The sequence below is a fragment of the Kryptolebias marmoratus genome, linkage group LG23 (assembly GCF_001649575.2).
Source record: "Kryptolebias marmoratus isolate JLee-2015 linkage group LG23, ASM164957v2, whole genome shotgun sequence".
Lineage (NCBI taxonomy): Eukaryota > Metazoa > Chordata > Actinopteri > Cyprinodontiformes > Rivulidae > Kryptolebias > Kryptolebias marmoratus.
Window position 1 is genome coordinate 10,247,000 of NC_051452.1, and position 19,599 is coordinate 10,266,598.

At 41.1% G+C, this 19,599-nt stretch overlaps 2 protein-coding genes across 2 annotated transcripts in view; one reads left to right on the top strand and one right to left on the bottom strand.

Moving 5' to 3' along the window:
- LOC108246785 overlaps window positions 1–19,599 on the bottom strand; it is a 47,695-nt gene that overhangs the window by 26,161 nt on the left and 1,935 nt on the right. The window lies entirely within an intron of this gene.
- Window positions 4,289–19,599, top strand: part of LOC108246803 (neuronal membrane glycoprotein M6-b-like) — a 30,123-nt gene continuing 14,812 nt past the window's right edge. Inside the window, exon 1 of the mRNA XM_017434524.2 lies at window positions 4,289–4,463. Coding sequence (XP_017290013.1) covers window positions 4,394–4,463 — 70 coding nt within the window. The 5' untranslated portion in view covers window positions 4,289–4,393. The remainder of the gene's footprint in view (window positions 4,464–19,599) is intronic.

A 19,599-nucleotide genomic window follows, 5' to 3' on the forward strand; every position in this document is an offset into this window, starting at 1 on the left:
CCAGTCTGATATACAAGAATTCAACTTTGACAAACATTGTGTGATCCTTAACTAAGATCTTTCCCCAACCATAACCAATCAGACCTCTGCCTAAACCTCAGTTTAAATGAAATTGTCATCTAGGAGCAGGAGCAGGGAAAGTAGGCGCAGACGAACAAGCAAGCAGACCTTTTGATGATCAGATCAGGAGGCTGTGAGTTAGCAGAGACACACAAACAGACATTTTCTCACGACTCATAAAAAAGGTCATAAAAAATAAACTCATCTGTTCACCTTCCTTTTGAATTACACTCAGTGTGGGTTTATTTATGGCTCAGGATCATGACCCATAACCTACAGAGATAGACAGATTAATTTATTTATCTGATTTTTTTTTTTAAAGGACAATGAATTAGTCATACCTGCACAGCAGCTACAACCAAATTACTGTAACCCACAATTTAGTTTTTTAAAGAATGCTCTTCTGTGTATTGTTTTTAAGTGTACAAATTCTTCTAAGGGTTGGTAAATATACGTTTATTTATACTTTGTGAGATAAAAAATAAGTACTAAAACCACCGGCTGTCCTGATTTCTAAAGATTAGCATTGGTCATAGAAAAACTCCCATTGTTTGACCTCTACAACCTATTAAAACGTGGAGACACTGCTACACTCTTTCCTAAAAGGTTCTTCCAAGTCCTTCAGATGATTTCCTCCACTCTGCCCGACCTGGGACGACTCTCTCAGATCGTGTCAAGATAAAAGCATAGATCAATGATTCCAAAAGTTGGGGTCGGGACCCCAACGTGGGTCACCCAATGCCAAGTAGGGGTCCTTAGATATTCCCAAAATATCAAGTTACAATTAAAAACCCAGTTTTTATGATATATTTACACCATAATTGTTATAGAGAATTGAAATACAAGTCATTTAATGATTTAAAAAATAGCAAAATGGATGCTAAGACTGTTTGTGTTGTCATTATGCCCGTATTTAATAGGATCATTAGCACTTTTGGATGTTTAAACAGCCAACAGATGGGGTCACACACCTTTGTCACTGTTATTTTATGGGTCAGAAGCTGAAAAGTTTGGGAACCACTGTGTTAAGATCACGCCACAGGTATAACGCCTGTACTAGTTTTTTTATTTTATTTCCATCACCTTGTCATGATCACAGTCTCTCTGGCTTGAGGCCGGCGCTGCTTTAAATTCTCCACGGCCGAGCCACACCGGTGCAAACAGGACACGCTGCCACCTCTGCTACATCGCTCCACCCAGGACTCTAATATGGCGCCACCACTCCCTTCAGAAGCTTTCTGCACGCTCAGAACCATCGTGGACCTGTCTTACGTAATGGGAAACCCACACTGAACTTGTTTTTGCACCTGAAGGCTCAGCCAAGACCGTGCAAATCCAGTGTGAAAAGGGAGAAAGTGAGGAACATTTATTAAAACCTGCTGCTCGTTAACATGTGCTGTTTATTATTGTTTATATTTATGTCGCAACTCCGGGACAACACGGGTTAAACTTCGACAATTGAACCTCAGCATCCCTTTCCAAAATTACATGAAAACATCAAAACTAAAAGAAAATTATCATAATTTCAAAAAGATTTTGGTGCAGCAGGTTAAGCATGACTCATCCTAAAGTCATATCTGAGTCAGTTAAGAATAATGTTGAACGGTGGATATTTTTATAACTTTTACTGTAATTCTATGTTTACAAAATATGAAAGTGTTTTTTTTTTTTTTTTACACTTTCACCTCCTGGCAGCAACGTTTGCAATACCAGATGGAAAAGTTGAGACCTTCTTTTTTTGGCTGTAAATAAGGGTGTGATTTAGGCTCTGTTAAGAAACATCTTGCATGAAATAGTGGTCTCTAAAAGAACAACTTGCATTAATGTCAGGGACATATAACACAGGGATAGTTCCATATTTATTCTGGTAACTTTGAAATGCATAATAAAAAATGCTGACTAAAGTTCAAATAAATGACTGATCTTATTTTTAAAATTCTGCTTTTCTTTAAATTTCTTTACAAGAAGAAGACCGACCTTAAGTGTGGCAAAAATAAAATACACGTTTGCGTAACATTGGGTTTTAAGTTGTTTTTTTTTTAATGATGTTTCAAAGCTAAGCTTATTCTGATTACGTTTCATGGAGAATCTTGTTCATTTACCAGTCGGATCGGATTTCTTTATGGCTTTGAAAGTCTTTTAAACATGAACAAGTCAGCGTAATGGAAGACCCCCTTTGATTCGCCGACATATGGCGGCGAATTGGGCTTCATTTCTGCCCTCGGGGCAAATGAATCCACTAAATGTCGTCATATATGTCATGTTAGCTGTTCAGGTGACGGATGTTCTTCTGGATGAAAACATCACAGCCTGGTGCAGTCACCTCATTGTTTGGTGAGATGGTGTGTGTGTGTGTGTGTGAGGGGGGGGGGATTTCCTGGACTGGTCGGTGGGCTGAGCTTTGTCTGAAACAGGGCCACGTGGGCCTCGTATTAAAACCTCGTTTAAGAGGATTCGGGACAGATGGTGCGCCTTTGTTTGAGGATGTGTTTATTATTAGAAAATGGGGTGAGTGATGGAAACTGCACCCCTCCGCCCACACACACAGACAGACACACACCACCCCGTCCCCTTCGTTTCACCGACTAAAAAAAGCCACACCCACTTCTGACCACTTCAAGGGTTCGTTTACTCACCTTTCCTGAGTTTTTATTGGATTTTATTGACCAAACAAAGGAACCCTCTCTTAAGTGAAGCACTTAAGGAGCTCTGATTGGTTGAAAGTAATCCAATCAGAGCTGAAATTAACTTAAGGGATGTTTCCACAATGGGAGGCTGAGAAAATGAAACCGGAGAGGCCTTATTAAGAATAATTAGAAACATAAACATAACAAGTGCAGAGAAGTCAGAAGCATCCCTCTGTGTGTGTTTTCTTCCTACCTTACATTTCAGTTAGGTGTTTGGAAATAATTAGCAATGACTGAAGGCTTTAATAAGTATTATCGCCTGTGCCTGCGTGTGTTCAGTGGTCTGTCTGTTAGCAAAATATCTCATGAAGTAGCGGACGAATTTTAATGAAACTTTCGGAAAGTAATCGCTGAATGAAAATCTACAACTGATTACCTTCTGGAGTCAACCCTATTCAAGATGGCCACCACAGCTAAGCAACTTTAGCAAATACAAAGACGACTGTAACTTGTCCAGTTTTACAGATGTTGGGCTAACTATTGGTGTGGTGGTAGCTGAGAGTCATTCCCAACGCATACTCTGTGCACTAATTAATTGCGCAATGTCTGTTTTTAAAACGCTGCCGTTAACTAATAGAGTCAACCGTGTTCGTCTGTTAACAAAATATCTTGTGAAGCACTGGATGGATTTTAATGAAACTTTCAGTAAGTAATCACTGAATGAACATCTACAACTGATAAACTTTTGGAGTCAACCCAATTCTAGATGGCTGCTATGGCTAATCGACTCTAGGATTCATAAAAATGACTATAACTCGGGCGGTTTTACAGACATTGAGCTGAATTTGGTGTGGTAGTTGGTGAGAGTCATCCTCAACACACTGAGCTCTTTCACATCTCATGAGATCGTATTGTGTGACGTTGTGCATTATGTCACAAGGTTTTACCAAAACGGCTAAAACTCTGTCTCTTCTCAAGATGATTTTAGTTTAACGCTCCAGTATAAAAGGCGGGGGGTGATATGCATTCCTTCAAGGATTGTTGGGCCTTTAAATTAAATTAGCAGAGAGCAGTTTGGTGTGACCAAACAACACTCCGTTTTTGCACCCTTGCTGCACAATGGATCGCCTCCTTTTCCTTCCTTCCTTTTCCGACTCTCGGTTTCTCACTCAGCTCACCAGATGGAGAGGGGGCGGTGAGCGTGTGTGCGTGTGTGTGTGTGTGGGGGGGGTTGTATGTGAGTGTATTCATGCATGCAAGGTTACCCATGAGTTTGCATATTTATATATCCTGAACATTTTGTCCTTATAGATGCTTCAATGAGGCTAACAAATCAGTTGGAAAGAGATATGCAGCTGATGAAAAGGTGGGAAAAATATGAATTATCAATTTTATCCATATTTAGGGGCCAATGGGTGTTATCTGCAATCATCATGGGGGGTAATAATCTGCATGGGTGAAATAAAGCCTGTCTGTCGTGGCCTTTTGCATTTGGATTGTTAATATACATAGAGAGACGGCGCTAAGCTCCAACAGGGAGGGGAGATAGAGCTGGGGGAGGGAGGGGGAGTGTATGAGGGAGGGAGAGAGAGAGAGAGAGAGAGAGAGAGAGAAAGAGGCAGCATCAAGTCACCAGGACAGGCTCCACCGTCCGCACGCTCTGAGGGACAAGTCCAAGCACCAGGAGGCTATATTCCGCTAAAATCATGGATGGGACAAAGCCGGCCATGGAGTCCAACGCGGAGGAAACCCAGGATGAGGGACAGGAGAGCAAAGGTACGCTCAAACACCCGCTGACATTTGCGCGTTTTGCTCTTCTTTTTTTTTTCTTTCTTCTTCCCGTGGAAGGCATTTGCGCCAGCCTGAGCGGTTTAACTTACTTGTTTCTGACACAATAGCAGCACTTTTTTTTCTCCTTTTGTTCTGCCGCTCGTTTTAGTTTGATTCAGTCAGGAGTGAGAGCTTATTCGCTGTGGTTGATGAATCAAATGATTCCCGCTGCTTCTTTTTCTTCGTTCGCTGCGTTCATTTAGAAGCTGTTGGGAGATCTGGAGGCTGATGGAGGAGAAGGAGAGGCTGGGCGGGTGGATGGATGGAGAAGGGCGCTCGGTGTGGGTTTACGGAGCATGCTTTAATGCCAATTTGCCTCTCCGTTGTTGCACCATCATGAGCTTATTTGTGGCTGATAACGAGCGGCCGTGCGCTGCTGCTGCTGTGCGCGCGCGCAGGCATTGTTCTCCGTCAGGTGGAGCCTCCTCCCGCTGCAGATCCGTATCGGTGGGAGGCTCGGTGTCTCGTGTGTCAGGAGCCTGATTAATGGAGGCGGTGAAAGGCGCTGAGATGTGCTGAGATTTTTTGTTTTGTTTTGTGAGACCGCAGATCGGTTCCAGCGGCTGGGATGGAGGCTGGTGGAGAAGAAAGCGGCGCTCTTGGCGCAAAGATGCTCGTGTCCATCAGTTACCACCCCCCACCCACCCATTCACAGACATGTTAAAGAAGCATATATAACCTGAATACATTCAGAAATTATCCTTTTCTGTTACGATTTTGCACCCTTTGAGCTCTGTAACCTAAATTGGGTTAATTTATTCCAATTTGTGCCGAAAAGCAGCAGAAATAATGACAGAAAAACTATTATTTTTGCACGTTTTCCCTTCAAATTACACCCAAACTGTTGCTCATATTAAACGGTGAGATGTGAAGGCGTGTCTTAGAGCTGATAAGTGGTTTGTTTTGCATGTGGCTTCATAGTAAAATCTTCTCCTCCTCCTTGAGGGCACATCTGTGTTAGCAACAATCGGATTGTTTAAATTCAGCCTGAATATAAAGGAATGAACGGTTTGTGCAGCTTTGCTCTGTTAATGGGTTCTTAATATAGCCTTTGCTTCCATTGCAGGGGGTTTAAAGGTAAAATAAATAAACATTTATAGATATATATAGCTTTATACAGCTACAATCAGGAGGAACATTACAGCAGACCTGTCATGATCTGCCTTTTTGGGGCTAAAACTTAGCTTCACCAAGAACATAAAGTAGTGGAATCTTTTTGTTTTTACCTCTACTTCACTGCAAAATATCACATAATGTTGTTTTTGGAATAAAGCGACTCAGAACAGAAAGGGCAGAAGAAATAACCAGACCCAAAATCTCATGAATGACTACAGTCAGCAGACCGATGGCAGAGCAGATCTGGGTCTGCCATCGGTCAAACTGCAACAGTTTTACCCAGTTCTCAGCATAAACTGGCCACAATCCACCCACCCTAACCCAAAAAGACTTTATGATCTTGGTTGAGGCAGGGTTGGCTCAAAATGAGTGTAACGTTGCCAAAACACAACCAAACGAGCGAGCACTTTTCCCTCAACTGGAAACCGTTTTTAGCCTCATCACCACTGGATAAATCATTCTTTTATCCGACTTGTGATTTGAGAATTGTAGCACCAACACGTTCCCATTAAAAGAAAGCCCTCTACACTTCACGCCACACTGTTTGGCTCCTCCCCATATTGCCGGGTCACAGAGCGCCTGTGACGTAATGGGGCAGGGAGAGCTGGGTGTCCCTCAGCAGTGATGTTTTTAAAAAGACCCAACATCATCATCCTCTCCTGAGGCGTGCTGCTACGCACAAACCAGCATCCAATGAAAGCCTTTGTCACAGAACTTTAACTGTCAGAGTGGGCGAGCTTCTTTGAAGCCCCTAAGGATAGTTGAGCAGGAGGACAATGATATTTATAGCCAGTTATTAGCGTTTTGGAATCCTTAATCACGTTTTTTTCGTGGAAGCTGTGAAATCTTTGAGCTGCTTTGAGTCTGAATAGCAGTCCACCTACACCAGCAAGCGGTAACGGAGCTGATTGGAGGACGGCCGGTTTGTTAGCGTAATCATTTAGCATCTGGATCTTGTAGCGACACTTAAGAAGCTGTAGATTTGCAGTGGAGCGCGGGGGGGGAAGGCGAGAGCTGAAATGTAAGAAGCTTGTGTTGGCGTGTGCCAGGGCTTCTGATTCAAAGAGCGAAGGGAAGTTTACAGAAAAAGAACTTCCAAACGCATGACGGGGGAATGAGAACAATGACGCCTCTGTGTTTTTTATTATCCTAAAAGTCCAGGGATAGATATACGTGTCTCAGCCGGCACAAGAAATTAGTCTGATGCATTTGATCTTAATCCAACAAAAAAGAAATCCAGTGCACATTCAGGCTGAGTCACTTGACTCTCCATCACTGCTGTGGCTCATTTCATGTTCAGTTATCAGGAGTTGATAGTGATCAGTAAGTGGATTACAGCATTTTAAAACCAGGCTGATAACTTGTTCAAAATATGCGCTGATATCCGCTGAGTGCAGATACTGTATCAGTTATACGAAGCAGGAAATTAAAGAAATGGCAAACAACAGAAATAGCTCGTCCTCCAGCTTAAAACTTTCTCTCTCCGCAAGAGAACACGTTTTGGTTCAGAGTTTATGAAAATAAATGACTCGTAATTGGTCCTGATTGCGTTGTGTTACGTTTCAAGTGCATGAAAAAGTCAAATCGACTGATAAAAGGAATAGTTTGACAGTTTTGGAAATGAAAAAATGTCTTTTTTACCTTCTTGCCAAAAAGTTGAGCCTAATTTTGGTTTGTTTGTATTCACATCATGCCTCAGAATCAGCTACAAGTTTCTTAGTGCCTCGGCAACCATAATTATGGTAAACAGAGTCGGCTTTCTTGATTGCACCTCCTTGTTTCTGCATGACATTTCACTGAGAGTAATTTCAAATTGAAAAAGGCACACAGTTCTGGGTTGTCATCTGGAGATGCTGTTGGTGGGTATGGACTGCTCTTTTTTTTTTTTTATGCTGAAATCTCTAATCCGCCTTTGTGCAGAGGCACTCAGACATCAGCTCTGCTCTCTGAGGAACATTTATCTGATTTTATGAGTATGACACAGAACGGACATCTCAAATGTCTCGTGGTTTGTTTTTATCTTTAATTTGGTTTTCTGAAGCAGGTTTGAGTGCTTTAAAATGGCCTTGAGTGCATTTCATTTGTCCTCCTCTTTGTTGTTAATGAATGCCCCCCCCTTCCATAATGTGTGTGTGTGTGTGTGTGTGTGTGTGGGTGTGTGTGTGTGTGTGTGCCCGCTCTTACATAACCCAGCACTGGCTCGCCGTCCTCCGCTATGATGTCGAGATCAGAACCGTAACAGATTACATCATTGTCTGGAAAGGGGTGCAGGTTTTGTTGAATTTTCTGCGTGAATGAGCAGAGCTGCCGAAGCAACAGGGAGGTTTACTCCGAATCAGAGTGTCGAGTTTATTCCCCCTCTTTATTCAAGTCCTTCATTATGGACCTGAGCTGGGAGGAACTCCAGGTTTACAGGCTGTTTTATGGTGCAGACGAAGGAAACGTGCTCGCTCACTTTGTCGTCCTTTTTGTCTTCACATGGTTTCATCCTTAAGTTTGACATCTCACATTCAGATTCGACTCTTAACACAGTCACTTTCTAGAAATCATAGTAGATTTAAGGACTCAGACAGCAACCTATTTGCAAGGATTTATGAGTTTATGCGGCAATAATGCAGCTTTTTATTCTAATTTATTTTTTTTATCTTATGACTTAGCTCTAAATGCGTTTAGCATCTGCTTGTAAGTTCACAATTCTGTTCAGTGAATAATTTCTTTGGGTGCAGGTGATTTCTATAAACAGATATCTACACATGAATAGGCAGAATCTATGAGAAAAAAACAACATTTTTGGTTCATGGCAAAATTAACAAAATATACAAGATTTAAAAAGACCAGAATCTTGAAACCACTGCTAGTTTTTGCCTGATGAAATCAAATTTTCTGGAATTTAAAGAAGTGACTGGTGCACAAGACATTTAGCATTTAAGGCTTTTTAAAAAAATATCTCCACAAAAGCTCCTTAACATCAGCTAAGGCTGTCAGAGGCTACAGTAGCAGAATAAACTCTGTGTGTTTCCAGATTGTGTTTAAAAAGATGAAAAAAAGCATTTCGAGCTGCCAAATTGGCCAGACTGAGTCGCATCTGTGGAAATCCAATTAAAATCCACTTTTTAAAAATTGGTTTGAGTCTAATCTGCAACAAGAATGCACACGAAGCACATTCTCCAATCGGGCCAAGGTGCGATTTGCCTTTCATGGCGACAAAACGCTTGAGATGCTGTAAAATCCGCACGTGTTGACGGACGACCTACGTGGCTAAAACGGTTCCGCTCCACCTCGCCTGGAGCTAAAACAGCTGATCCGTTTGGTTCGCAGCCTTCTGACAGTGGGATACGTTGATAAAAAGCAGCGCATTTTTTTTGTCAAATCTTCTGAAATGTCAACTTATAACTCTTCAAATTTTGATATGTTCTGATTTTCCGGGGCTTCTATTTGCTTTAAACACGTCAGTCTTGTGAGGGAAGAAAAGGGTCAGTGTTTCAGTCCAGCTGAGCGCCGGCTGAGACCTTAAATCTAAAGGCCAACTCCTGTTTGATGATCATTAAGAGGAACTTTCCTCCCCCTCTGGCTGCTGACATTTGGTTTGTGCTACAGCAGGTTCCCCTCTCCATTTCCTTGACCTCACTGTGGATAAATCGATGTATGGTTCATTTAAAGTACGGCAAATGATTTGTCTAATTGACTCACAATATCAAATTATGAAACTTTTTCTTGTTGGTTTTGCTCCACTTTCCACCTCTTCTAACAAACTGAGATAACTTTAGGTTTAAACCTGATGAGTTCGTCATGCTTGTAGTTTGACTAAAAGTGAATCCAGAATGCAAAACTAATTGGTTAATTTTTCTCATTGAAAAGTAAAAAACAAAATCCACACAATGTTTTTCTCATATTCATGGTTAATGAGTCTATAAGTTAACCATTTTTAAGCAAAAATTTATAACTGGATGCTGACTTCCATGTGCATTTTTTGTTTTATCTACGGAAACAACGGAAGTGACTGAAAACAGGTCCAAAATTATGACAATTTTGATGTATTCATACGCATTTACCCTCAGATTTGTTGAGTAAAATATGCAGATGGAAAGATAGGTTGGGTTGAAACAGGAAACTTAAATGTCTAAAAGAAGTTTGGCAAAAGCTGCGTGTTTAAACATTGAGCTGTCTCCGCCCACGCATGATTTCGTCGTCCACGAGACACAGAACTCCCGGGAAGCTCCTCCCTCCTCCTGCAGCGTTAAAACGGGTTTCTTCCCGCCGGCTTCTCGACTCTCCTGTCCTCGTACAGATGTCTGCTTCCCTCACCGCGACCAGACGGGTTTATTAAACCGCCTGAGACAGTCACAGCCACGAAGAGCCGCCTATGTCTCCGCTCGGTCTTTTTCCTGGAACAGTCGTAAAGACGGCCATGTTTTCTAACAGCCTCCGGCTGAATCTCAGCAGAGTAGCAGACTCAACGTGACTGCATTAAAGCTCACCGGCTTTTCCACATAAACAGCAACAACTTCTGACCAATCACACAACACTTGGCTTAAACCCCTCTCAGGATTAGTTTGACCCGGGCCTTGCTACACAAACAGAATGACGCAATTTTCGTCACGCGACCAGGTGAACGACAGCCGACTTTGTGACTTCTCATGGATGATAGGAACGCCTTTACTCGATCTCTCTGTTCGTTCGGGTTTTCCACGCTTGCCCAGTTCCACCATTTTCATTTACTTACATGGACTACGCCCAGCATGGTGTTGGTCATTCAAGTGATTCGGTGGATTCAATAGAGGGCTTTGTTTACATTAAGCGTGGACCCACATTTCAGAATTGCATACTAATATATTTGGGAAAACTACTTGAGTAAACTCTTTCAAACTGCACCATTTGATAAAGCTCAAGATAACCTTTTTATGTTTGATTTAAAACTTTGCAATGACTATCTTTAAATTCGTCAGCTTCTGTTCAAAATGTTTACCCCCATCGCTACAAACGCCTCATTGGTTCTCAAATCTCGACTTCGTCTCTTCCATCCTCATTCATCTGTCCTGCCGTCGTCTTCCCACTCACGTCTCTGTCCCGCTCTCTGCCGCTCGTCCTCGCGCCCCGGAGGTGTGCGAGGTTGCGGGAGCATGTGAAAGCCCTCACACACAGAGAGGCTTCGTGTGTTCTTCATTTGAAGCCATTTGCCCAAAGCGCGCTGTCAGCCTCCATCTGGATACGTGCGCGCGCCGTTTGTGTAGGTTGGTGTCGGCGTGTGCGCTTGCATTTGTTTACGTGTCAACGACCAGGAGTGGTTTAAGGGGAATGTCTGTGAGAGTGCTTCGCTTGCACCAAAGGAAAAGCTCTATTTTCGTGAACATACGTGTGGGCATGACCGTGCGGTGCAACGTTTCATTCATATTCAGCCCTTTTCATCCCCACAGTGTGGTCACATTTCTATTGAAATGTGCTTTCTTGCATGCAAGCAAAAAAATACGTTGTGGCGTTCCTTTTTATTGTCTCACAGACAGCTTTCAGGAACAAGAAAACCACCTTAAAATAGATTTGTTGTGTTCTTTTTTTAAGAAGAAACATCTGTTGTAAATAAAACCTTTTAAAGGGATTTGTTTTCATCTTACACTCCTCTGATTTCCTCTGGAGGAGATGATAGGAAGTTCTTTTTATCTTACACTGGACTCAGTTCAAACAAACACTTTTTCTTCCTCTTTCTTCAAGTTACAGTTCAGATCTTTCTGAAGTCTGGTTCTGTGGAAAGGTGATTGGCAGTTAATATCTTACCTGTTCAAGATGGCTCCTTGAACGATCTCAGTTTGGAGAAATAGAGTTTAATTGTGACCAGACTGACGAGCAAACGGCTAGACTGAGAGACAACATTTTTACAGCGATTTATGTGATTTCTAGATTTTAACCTTTACATCACCGTCTGTTTTGTAATACAGAGTTATTTAGCTAGCTGTAGCACTTCCTGTGCAGCCTGGTGCACTTCCAGCAGGAATATCAGAAGGTTTGTAAAATGTTGTCAGCAATTCACTTTGATGAGCTAAAGGCTAGTCCAAGTGAGGACAAGCTCAATCAGGTCAAATTTGAACCATTCCTCCAAACTGAGGTCGTTCAGAGAGCCATCTATAACAGGTAAGATATTTACTGTTCACTTTTCCACAGAACCCCACTTAAAAAAGAGCTGAACTGTCCCTTTTAGCTCCTTTCAGACATGCTCTGCTCTCCAGTAATCAGTGGGTATAATTAGGTTTCATCTAGTCACATTAACAGATCTCCAAGCACTTTGTTGTTGGTGAAAAAAATAAATCACCGCTTTAATAAATAAACAAATAAATAAAATACAAAGCCGTCCACTTTTCCTCTCTTTAATTGAGTTAACAAAAAAAGCTCTTGAGGGGAATGAAAGTGGAAAAAATAAACACATTTGCCGAACATTTTTGGTGCTGCAGCTTCTCCTCTCTTGCACACAGCAGAAATCAGAGAACACAACAGATAGTATAACACTTCTTGAGTCGATAACAGTTAAGTTTTTACTGCAAGTGCAATAAAACCACCATCAGCTAATACTCTTCATAACTGTCTGTTCAATAAGCTCGTAGGAAAGCTGTATACCATCTCATCTGATGTTTAACATCACTGCACACATCGACAAGCTAACAGGAAATGTACTTTTAATACATATGAATGACAATAATATACTGTCTCAGCCTAAAACATTCCTTTTAAAAACCACGTAAACGTTTAGGTGCAGATGTTATAGTCCTGCCGTAGAGTCCAGTTACTCCTGAAGATTTACAATCATTGATGGTAAAACTCATCAACGCCTTCTGCTTCACATAATGTAAAACCATAACATGGAAACAGCCTAATTATGGTAGGACTTTGGTGTTATATCTTATCTGATGTATTACCCTCCAGCCAAGCACAGCACAGATCACAAATATTGGGGTGGAATTTCCAAAAGACAACTGTCGATGTACACATTTTACCACTTTTATCCTTGAAACCTGAACTTTTCAAACCTTTTTAAGCCACTCTGAGCCTGAGCAGAATCCAGAATATGTAGGTGGACAGAAGAATCATCATCATTGTCAAAGATGATGAATTCAATCCTCATTACTTGCTTAAGATGTAATCAACAGAGAAGACGATTACATTAAAAGTCTATCAAGAGATGTAAGAAATCTGCTGATCAGTCAAATATGAATCAAACTTGTCTGTAACTGGAGTATTTTTGGCATTTAAGAGTATTTTGCAAGTTAAAATATGGAAAATATGAAAAAAAGAGTTAGCATCGCAGAATGCTAAAATGTAAAAACCAAATCTGCACCAATAGTGGTTCTAAAGAAAATTCAGTTTAACATCGTCTCCCCTATCTAAAACAGAGAAAACAAGAAACCTGAAAGCTTAATTTATGACAAAACTGCACATGAGATTTAAATACTTAATGTGATTTCCTTATATTTATGATTAGATATCAGCGAATACAAAATCCATTGCACAGTTGATGTATATCTATAAAAAATTAGACGATAGTGAATGAATACTGCAATTATCCTCCTAATATGCCATGTATTAATAAACCATTTAACCTGTCTGAGGGTAAAAACACCCTAACCCAAATTGTTAAAACACACTTCTGTAAAACTAATCCTAGGACTCAGGTGACAGACGCCACTCAAACCAAACTAAACTGATTTTAGTCTGAAAACCAGCCGAAGTTAAACAGGTGACTTCCTGTTAAAGACTGATTCAAATGTCTTAAGACTACAGGTAGCCAAACGGATCGATGTTTTGCAAAAACGGAGACAATTTAAGCCCGAATAAAACCCTTTCACCAAGAACGTCCTGCTTTAAATGAAGCATATTGAAGTGATTTAGCACAACTGTTCTCTTACATTTGAATAGCAAGCTTTTTTTTGGCTTCTAGTATGTAAGAAATTACTTTATTTAAAAATAAAAAACTGTGTACTGAACAGTTAGTTTGGCAATACAAGACGTTTAAGGAACTTTAAATCATTTTTGGATGAATTGCATGTTGGATCATTCCCAACGCGTGGATGGAATTACAGAAAGAAGCTGTGCAACTCTAGATTTTGGAAAGAAAATTGTCCCGTCTACCTAAAAATCTGAGCGCGTCCCCGTCCAACACTGCAGCTATGTTTGCACCTCGGTCTGCTGTGGGTATATGAATAGCAGCAAGTGGCAGGTTGGCGCAGCACGTCTTGTTCCTGAGTAATGCCAGCCTTTTTTGGCTTTCCTCCATCACCCACTGATGCCCAATCTGCTCCCCTCACACAGAGCTCATAAAACGCCTGATGATGATGATGATGATGAGCGGCACATCACTGACCAAGGCTGGCATTGATAACCGAATGATAGTGAGGTTACTCTGGGTCTTACGGCGCGTTTCATTTAACGACACGGTGTGGTGCAGATTTGTTCCACCTTTTCTTTAATTAGCGTTTACATAGAACCTCTTGAGTGTATGATACTGGTACTTCTTTTAGTACCACCTCAGAAGAGGTTCCAAATCAGCCAAATGCTCCCAAATAACGGCGTGCAGACATGACAAACTGCTGATTAATCAAAGAGAATCATCGCGTAAGCACAATAATTCACTTTCAGCTTTGACAGCTTCGTGCCAATGTTGCATTTTCTGTATTATTTTGTCTGTTTATGAGTGCGCGTTCTTTAGTTTCTAGCAATTAGCAGAACATCTAGTGAACCAGTGGACGGATTTTAATGAACCTTTCAGAACTGGTTGCACATCTAGAAATAACTTTTGGAAGCAACCCAACTCAGCCGCTGCAGCGAATCAACCTTAGCCAACACAGAAGTGGCCATACTTCAAGCACTAATGCAATATTGCATGAGACTGCGCATAAAGTCATTTACAATGCCTGACCAAAACAGCTATAACTTTAAACATAAATCACATTTATCCTACACACAATGAGCATCTGTATCAGTTGCCTGTAAGAATGTACGAATCAATCTTTTACTGAAAGAGACTCAAACACTCCTGTAGTAAAAGCCCGTCACTCACTCATTCAGTGCATCAGGTATTCTATACTCCTCGTAGTGTCTGTTAAATCAATGTAATGTAATAAACACAGGCAGGGAAGTTGTGTTTCTGTGTCACTGCAGCTGCAAACACAATGCGATCACAAACAGCTGATCGTTCCAATGTTGGAAGAGTGGAAAATGGAGCAGGGAAGACCCGGGCATTTTCAGCCTGGGGTCTGCCTTGACCCTAATTTTAACTTTACAAACTGCAAACCGCGTTGAAATTAGTTTCTTTTTTGCTGGTTGATTTGGTACTTCATCCCTGGCTTTCCATGTATTACGTGTACTTTCGATTTCTTTTATATTTAATTAATGTTTCGGGACGGACAAATGTCGAGAAAAGCTTTTTGCGAAACGGTAAATGGAAGCTCCTGCTCATACACTAAGTGTTCATCTGCCTCTGAGCTGCTGGGAAGTGAATCTCTATAATCACATCAGCAGGAGGTGGGGGGAGGAGGGTTGAAGTGGTGGCCAAGGGGCCACTGGAGGGACATCTCAGGGAAAGTGACTTTAGCCAAGTTGGTTGTGTAACCATTGAGGCACAGCACTCATGGCCACAGGGGCCATTTTACATTTCGACGGACCTAGACTTGATTTAATAGTGTCGACGCTGTTTGCATGAGGCAGTTTAGGACAGGTGCAGCTGGATAGTACTGAAGATAGAAAGTTCTAAAAATATCATCCGGCTTTAGATTTTAAAGCTCCGCCCTAAAACAAAGTTCCCATACAGCATCCATTTTGAAATTCCATAGTTTACTTAAAATTACTGACACTTTGAGCCAATTTTTGCCAATAAAATGTAAATTTTACAGTAAATGTTTGCACAGTGGTGAGGATTTATCTCCGATATAGCAAAACCACAAACTGTCCTAAAAAAGTGTCCCATTTTCTTAATTAGCTAATGGTTCAAGTCTCCTTCAATACAAAACCTGTGTTAGCATTTATAGAAAAATGGAAAAGCTGTGTATGTGTTACAGCTACCGTGTGACTGAAAGGTTATAAACTGTATAATTAGCCCAATGAACTCAATCAAAAACCAAGAAACTGATGGCTAAAACCTTAAACTCACAGCTTGACGCGGTGCATGAAGAAAAAATAAACATTCTGATGACTATGACCATCTCTTACAGACAATCAAAGTCAAAAATACTCCAAGTTTGAGTGTTTCCTACAAATATGGATTTTTATTTTTTAAACAACAGAAAAAGTCTGGAAAAAAGAATAATTTTTAAAATACTAAAACTACAATCCACACCTTATTTTATTACACCTATTAATCTTCAAGGAGTACAGCCCAACTGAAAACAATCTGAAAGTGTTTCTAAACTTCTAATATTTTACTTTATTTACAGGTTGTTAAATATGGTGGGTTAGATTCAAATCTGAAACATGATGAGTAACAGATGTGTCTGTCTGCGAGCTCGATCTGTTTAAGCATTTCAGTATATTTCGTCCTTTTTTTTATACATACAGCAAAGCAATCTGTGAAAGGCGAATGACTCTGCCGTCGTTTGTATGACGACTGCGTGACAGACAGATACTAAATCCAGTGGCGGATTTGAAGGCAGTGACGTCTTTTCACCAACTGGGGCTCAAGATTGTTCATGCAGCGATGAGTTTTCGGAGCTGACGTAAAAATAAAAACAAAAATAAAGTGTAACATTTGGTAACATTGTCACTGTCCTTTCTGCTGCCTTCCACTGTTACTTATTTAGCTTTCTGGTACTTTTAAATAAAAAGCAGGAGGGCAACTCATCTATTAAAAATTAGGAAAAAAAAAAAGGTGATTTACTTTATTAAGTGTATTTGATGGCAATAAAAGAAAACTACAGATGTCACTAATGAGTGGAATAAACACATTGATTGTTTAACACTGTTCAGAGAGTGGGATTTATTCAGTCCATCAAGCTCAGTTACGCCTGGCCACTCGCTGACCTTATGACTTGCCAAACGCTACATAAACAGCACGGAGTTTCTCACAAACAGAAGATTAAGGTCATGTTTGTGCAGTGAGAAAACAAACACACACACACAAAAAAGGACCTGTGATGGCTGCTAGTTTAAAAGGATCAGAGTGTGTCTTCTTAAGCTTCAGTGACAATCACTAAAAACATCTTAGGGACGGGTTTGTGAGAGAAAATAACCAATATATATCAGGTGTTATCTTCTTGTTACAATATCTTTGCTAAATTTACTTTAAAGATCATTTAGCTGTAAACATTTTAGGGAAAGTGTGTTATCAGCACGCAGTGGCGCAAAAAGTGGGTATGCACTGTATGCAACGCATAGGGGCGTTGCTCTAGAGAGGGCGCCAAAACTATGTGGGGAAATTTTTTTCGAGTCGGTATTTTCATTTTAACAGCAGTTTGTGCATGTTTGAAATGATCAATAACAGAGGAACGGCACTGATTAGGCGCCCCTCTGCTCCTTCACCTCACCTCCTGTCGCTCCCCCCTCCCACACAGGTCGCTTGGGCACGTGCCCTTTGAGAACGCGCTCAGGCGCTGGGTTTTTTTTTCTTTCAAATTTGAGTAGTCGTAGACTACGATTGTTAGTGCACTTCACAACGGGGAGCTAAAGATGGGGCGGCAGAAAAAACGCCCTCCTTGGCACAAAACAGAAAACGGAAGAGGGATAAAGATGTTGGAGGGATGAAGAAAAGGTTTTCAAAGTGGTTGAAAGACAGTAGGTAAGTAATGTCAGTGTGTCAACAGGAGGGTTGTAAATATTCAGGTTAGCTTAAGCTAGCCTAAAATGACAGGTGGCTAGGGTTGCCACCCATCCAGTAAATACGGAATCGTCCCGTGTTTGGCTGTTAAATGTTGCATCCTGTTTTGAACCTATACAGGACGCGATTTGTTCCGTATTTCTATAATTGTCCGATAGACCCGCCTATCACACACATATCCAATTATAACAATAATGACCAAAATAAAACACAGGAAATATTAAGGCCAGGCTAAAGTTGTTGTGGCGGGAGCGCCCGGCTCCAGTCCAACGCTGTCGTCACGGTGAGCTGCTGTCAACCCGCGTCTTTTGAAAATTTCCATCCGATACCTCACCATGTCATTAGAAGCAAAAACTCTTGCAAAAGTGCAGACATGAGTTGGAAGACGCACATCCCAGGATGAACAGCGTCAGTGACGATGAATACAGGCAATAAAAACAATGTGTCGCCCGGTGTGCTGTATGACATCAGACAGAATGGATCAGTAGAAGAACAGCAGAAGAACTGGACATCAGTGTCTCTAAATCCCTCAATCAGCTCCTGGGACCCATATAATACAGAACATTTTGCTGTGATCTGTTTCTTTTTGTGCTTTTAGTAGACTATTATGGTTTGATTATTGGATTAGGATGTTGAGTTTAGATGGTACGTTTTTTTCACATAGTAATAATCAAAATAATATAAACGGTATTTTAAAGAACAAATCATACTAATAGATTAACAGTAATTAAATAAATATTGTGAAGAGAAACCGTTTATTTGTCCTAGCTGAGCTGGAAGAATCAGTGACCTCATATGCCCTGACTACCTGTGATGTTTAAAGAGATATCATTCAAGAAATATACCCAGCAAGCCATCTACTGAACGGTTACAAGGCTCTAGAAAAGTTGAATTTCCTCATACAGGAGAATCTTGATTTGGTGTTTCCAAATCTGACAGTAGCCTTTACAGTATTGTTAACCATGCCTCTGACAGTTACATCTGCCGAGAGATCCTTTAGCAAGCTGAAACTTATCAAAACATACCTTCATTCGAGTATGAGCAATGATCACTTGTCCCATTGTGGCATGGTCTATTTCATTTGATGCTATTCTTGACAAAGTGCAAAGGCACAAAATGTAACAGTTTAGTATTAAAACTCTGACATAGAGTCCAGGCTGTTGTTCAGATTTCAAATTTCCACTACAGAAAATTTGTTGAGCACTGAGTGCCACTACTGTTACATATTTTTACTTTATTAAACTTTTTTTCGTTTGTGATTGAGATGATGTGTTCGCATACACCTCAGAAAGTATGTAGTTGCACCCCTGTTAGCACGAATACAATGATTTGTTTTACAGGCTGCAAATATGCACAAAACGTCCAAAAAAACTTAGCCTGAATGCATCACGGCTGCGCAGCGGTTGGAGCTGTCGCCTCTCAGCGAGATCGCAGGATCACCTCCCGGCCTGGGGCCTTTCTGGGTGGAGTTTGATTGTTCTCCGCGTGCACGTGTGGGTTTACTCCGGGTACGCCGGTGTCAGAAACACGCAGGTAACTAAACTGCCCCCAGGTGTGAGTGTTTGTCCAGGGTGTCCCCTGCCTCTCAAACAGTGACTGCTGGAGACAGACACCAGCTCCCCGCCGCCCGGAGAGGAGAAGTGGGTAAAGAAAATGGACGGATGATTGCGCCGTCAGTAGAACCTGATTAGGTACTCAACCGTTTGAGGCTCGCAGAACTGCTCGACTATTTTTTCCCCCCACTCACAATTTATAGAAGAAAAGTTCAATAAGGTCTTTGTTACACAACACTTTCAAGCTGATTGCACATTGACTTTCTGTATAACTGTACCCATACGCCTCTGTGTCGGTAATGGAGGTAGTCACAGGGTCAAATTGGCACATGCGCAACACTAAACGTTCCTGTTATTCAGTTGACTCTGCGATGCTGGCTTTTTGAGTTTAACCTCACACTGATGAGGCAGTGAGGCGCTTCTGGTTTGTGTAATTTACAAAAGAGGAACAGCTTCAGCTTGTATTGCTCAATCAGTGAGTCAAATTGGCCATAAATAATAAAAAAAATAAAAGAAATAGAGTAGGTTCATCTTTGAAAGCTTTTTGCTATAAGAAATTATCTCCTTCATGCTTATTAAGTCATATTTCATCTTGGTTGTAACTTTGTTGTTATAAAAGGTGAAA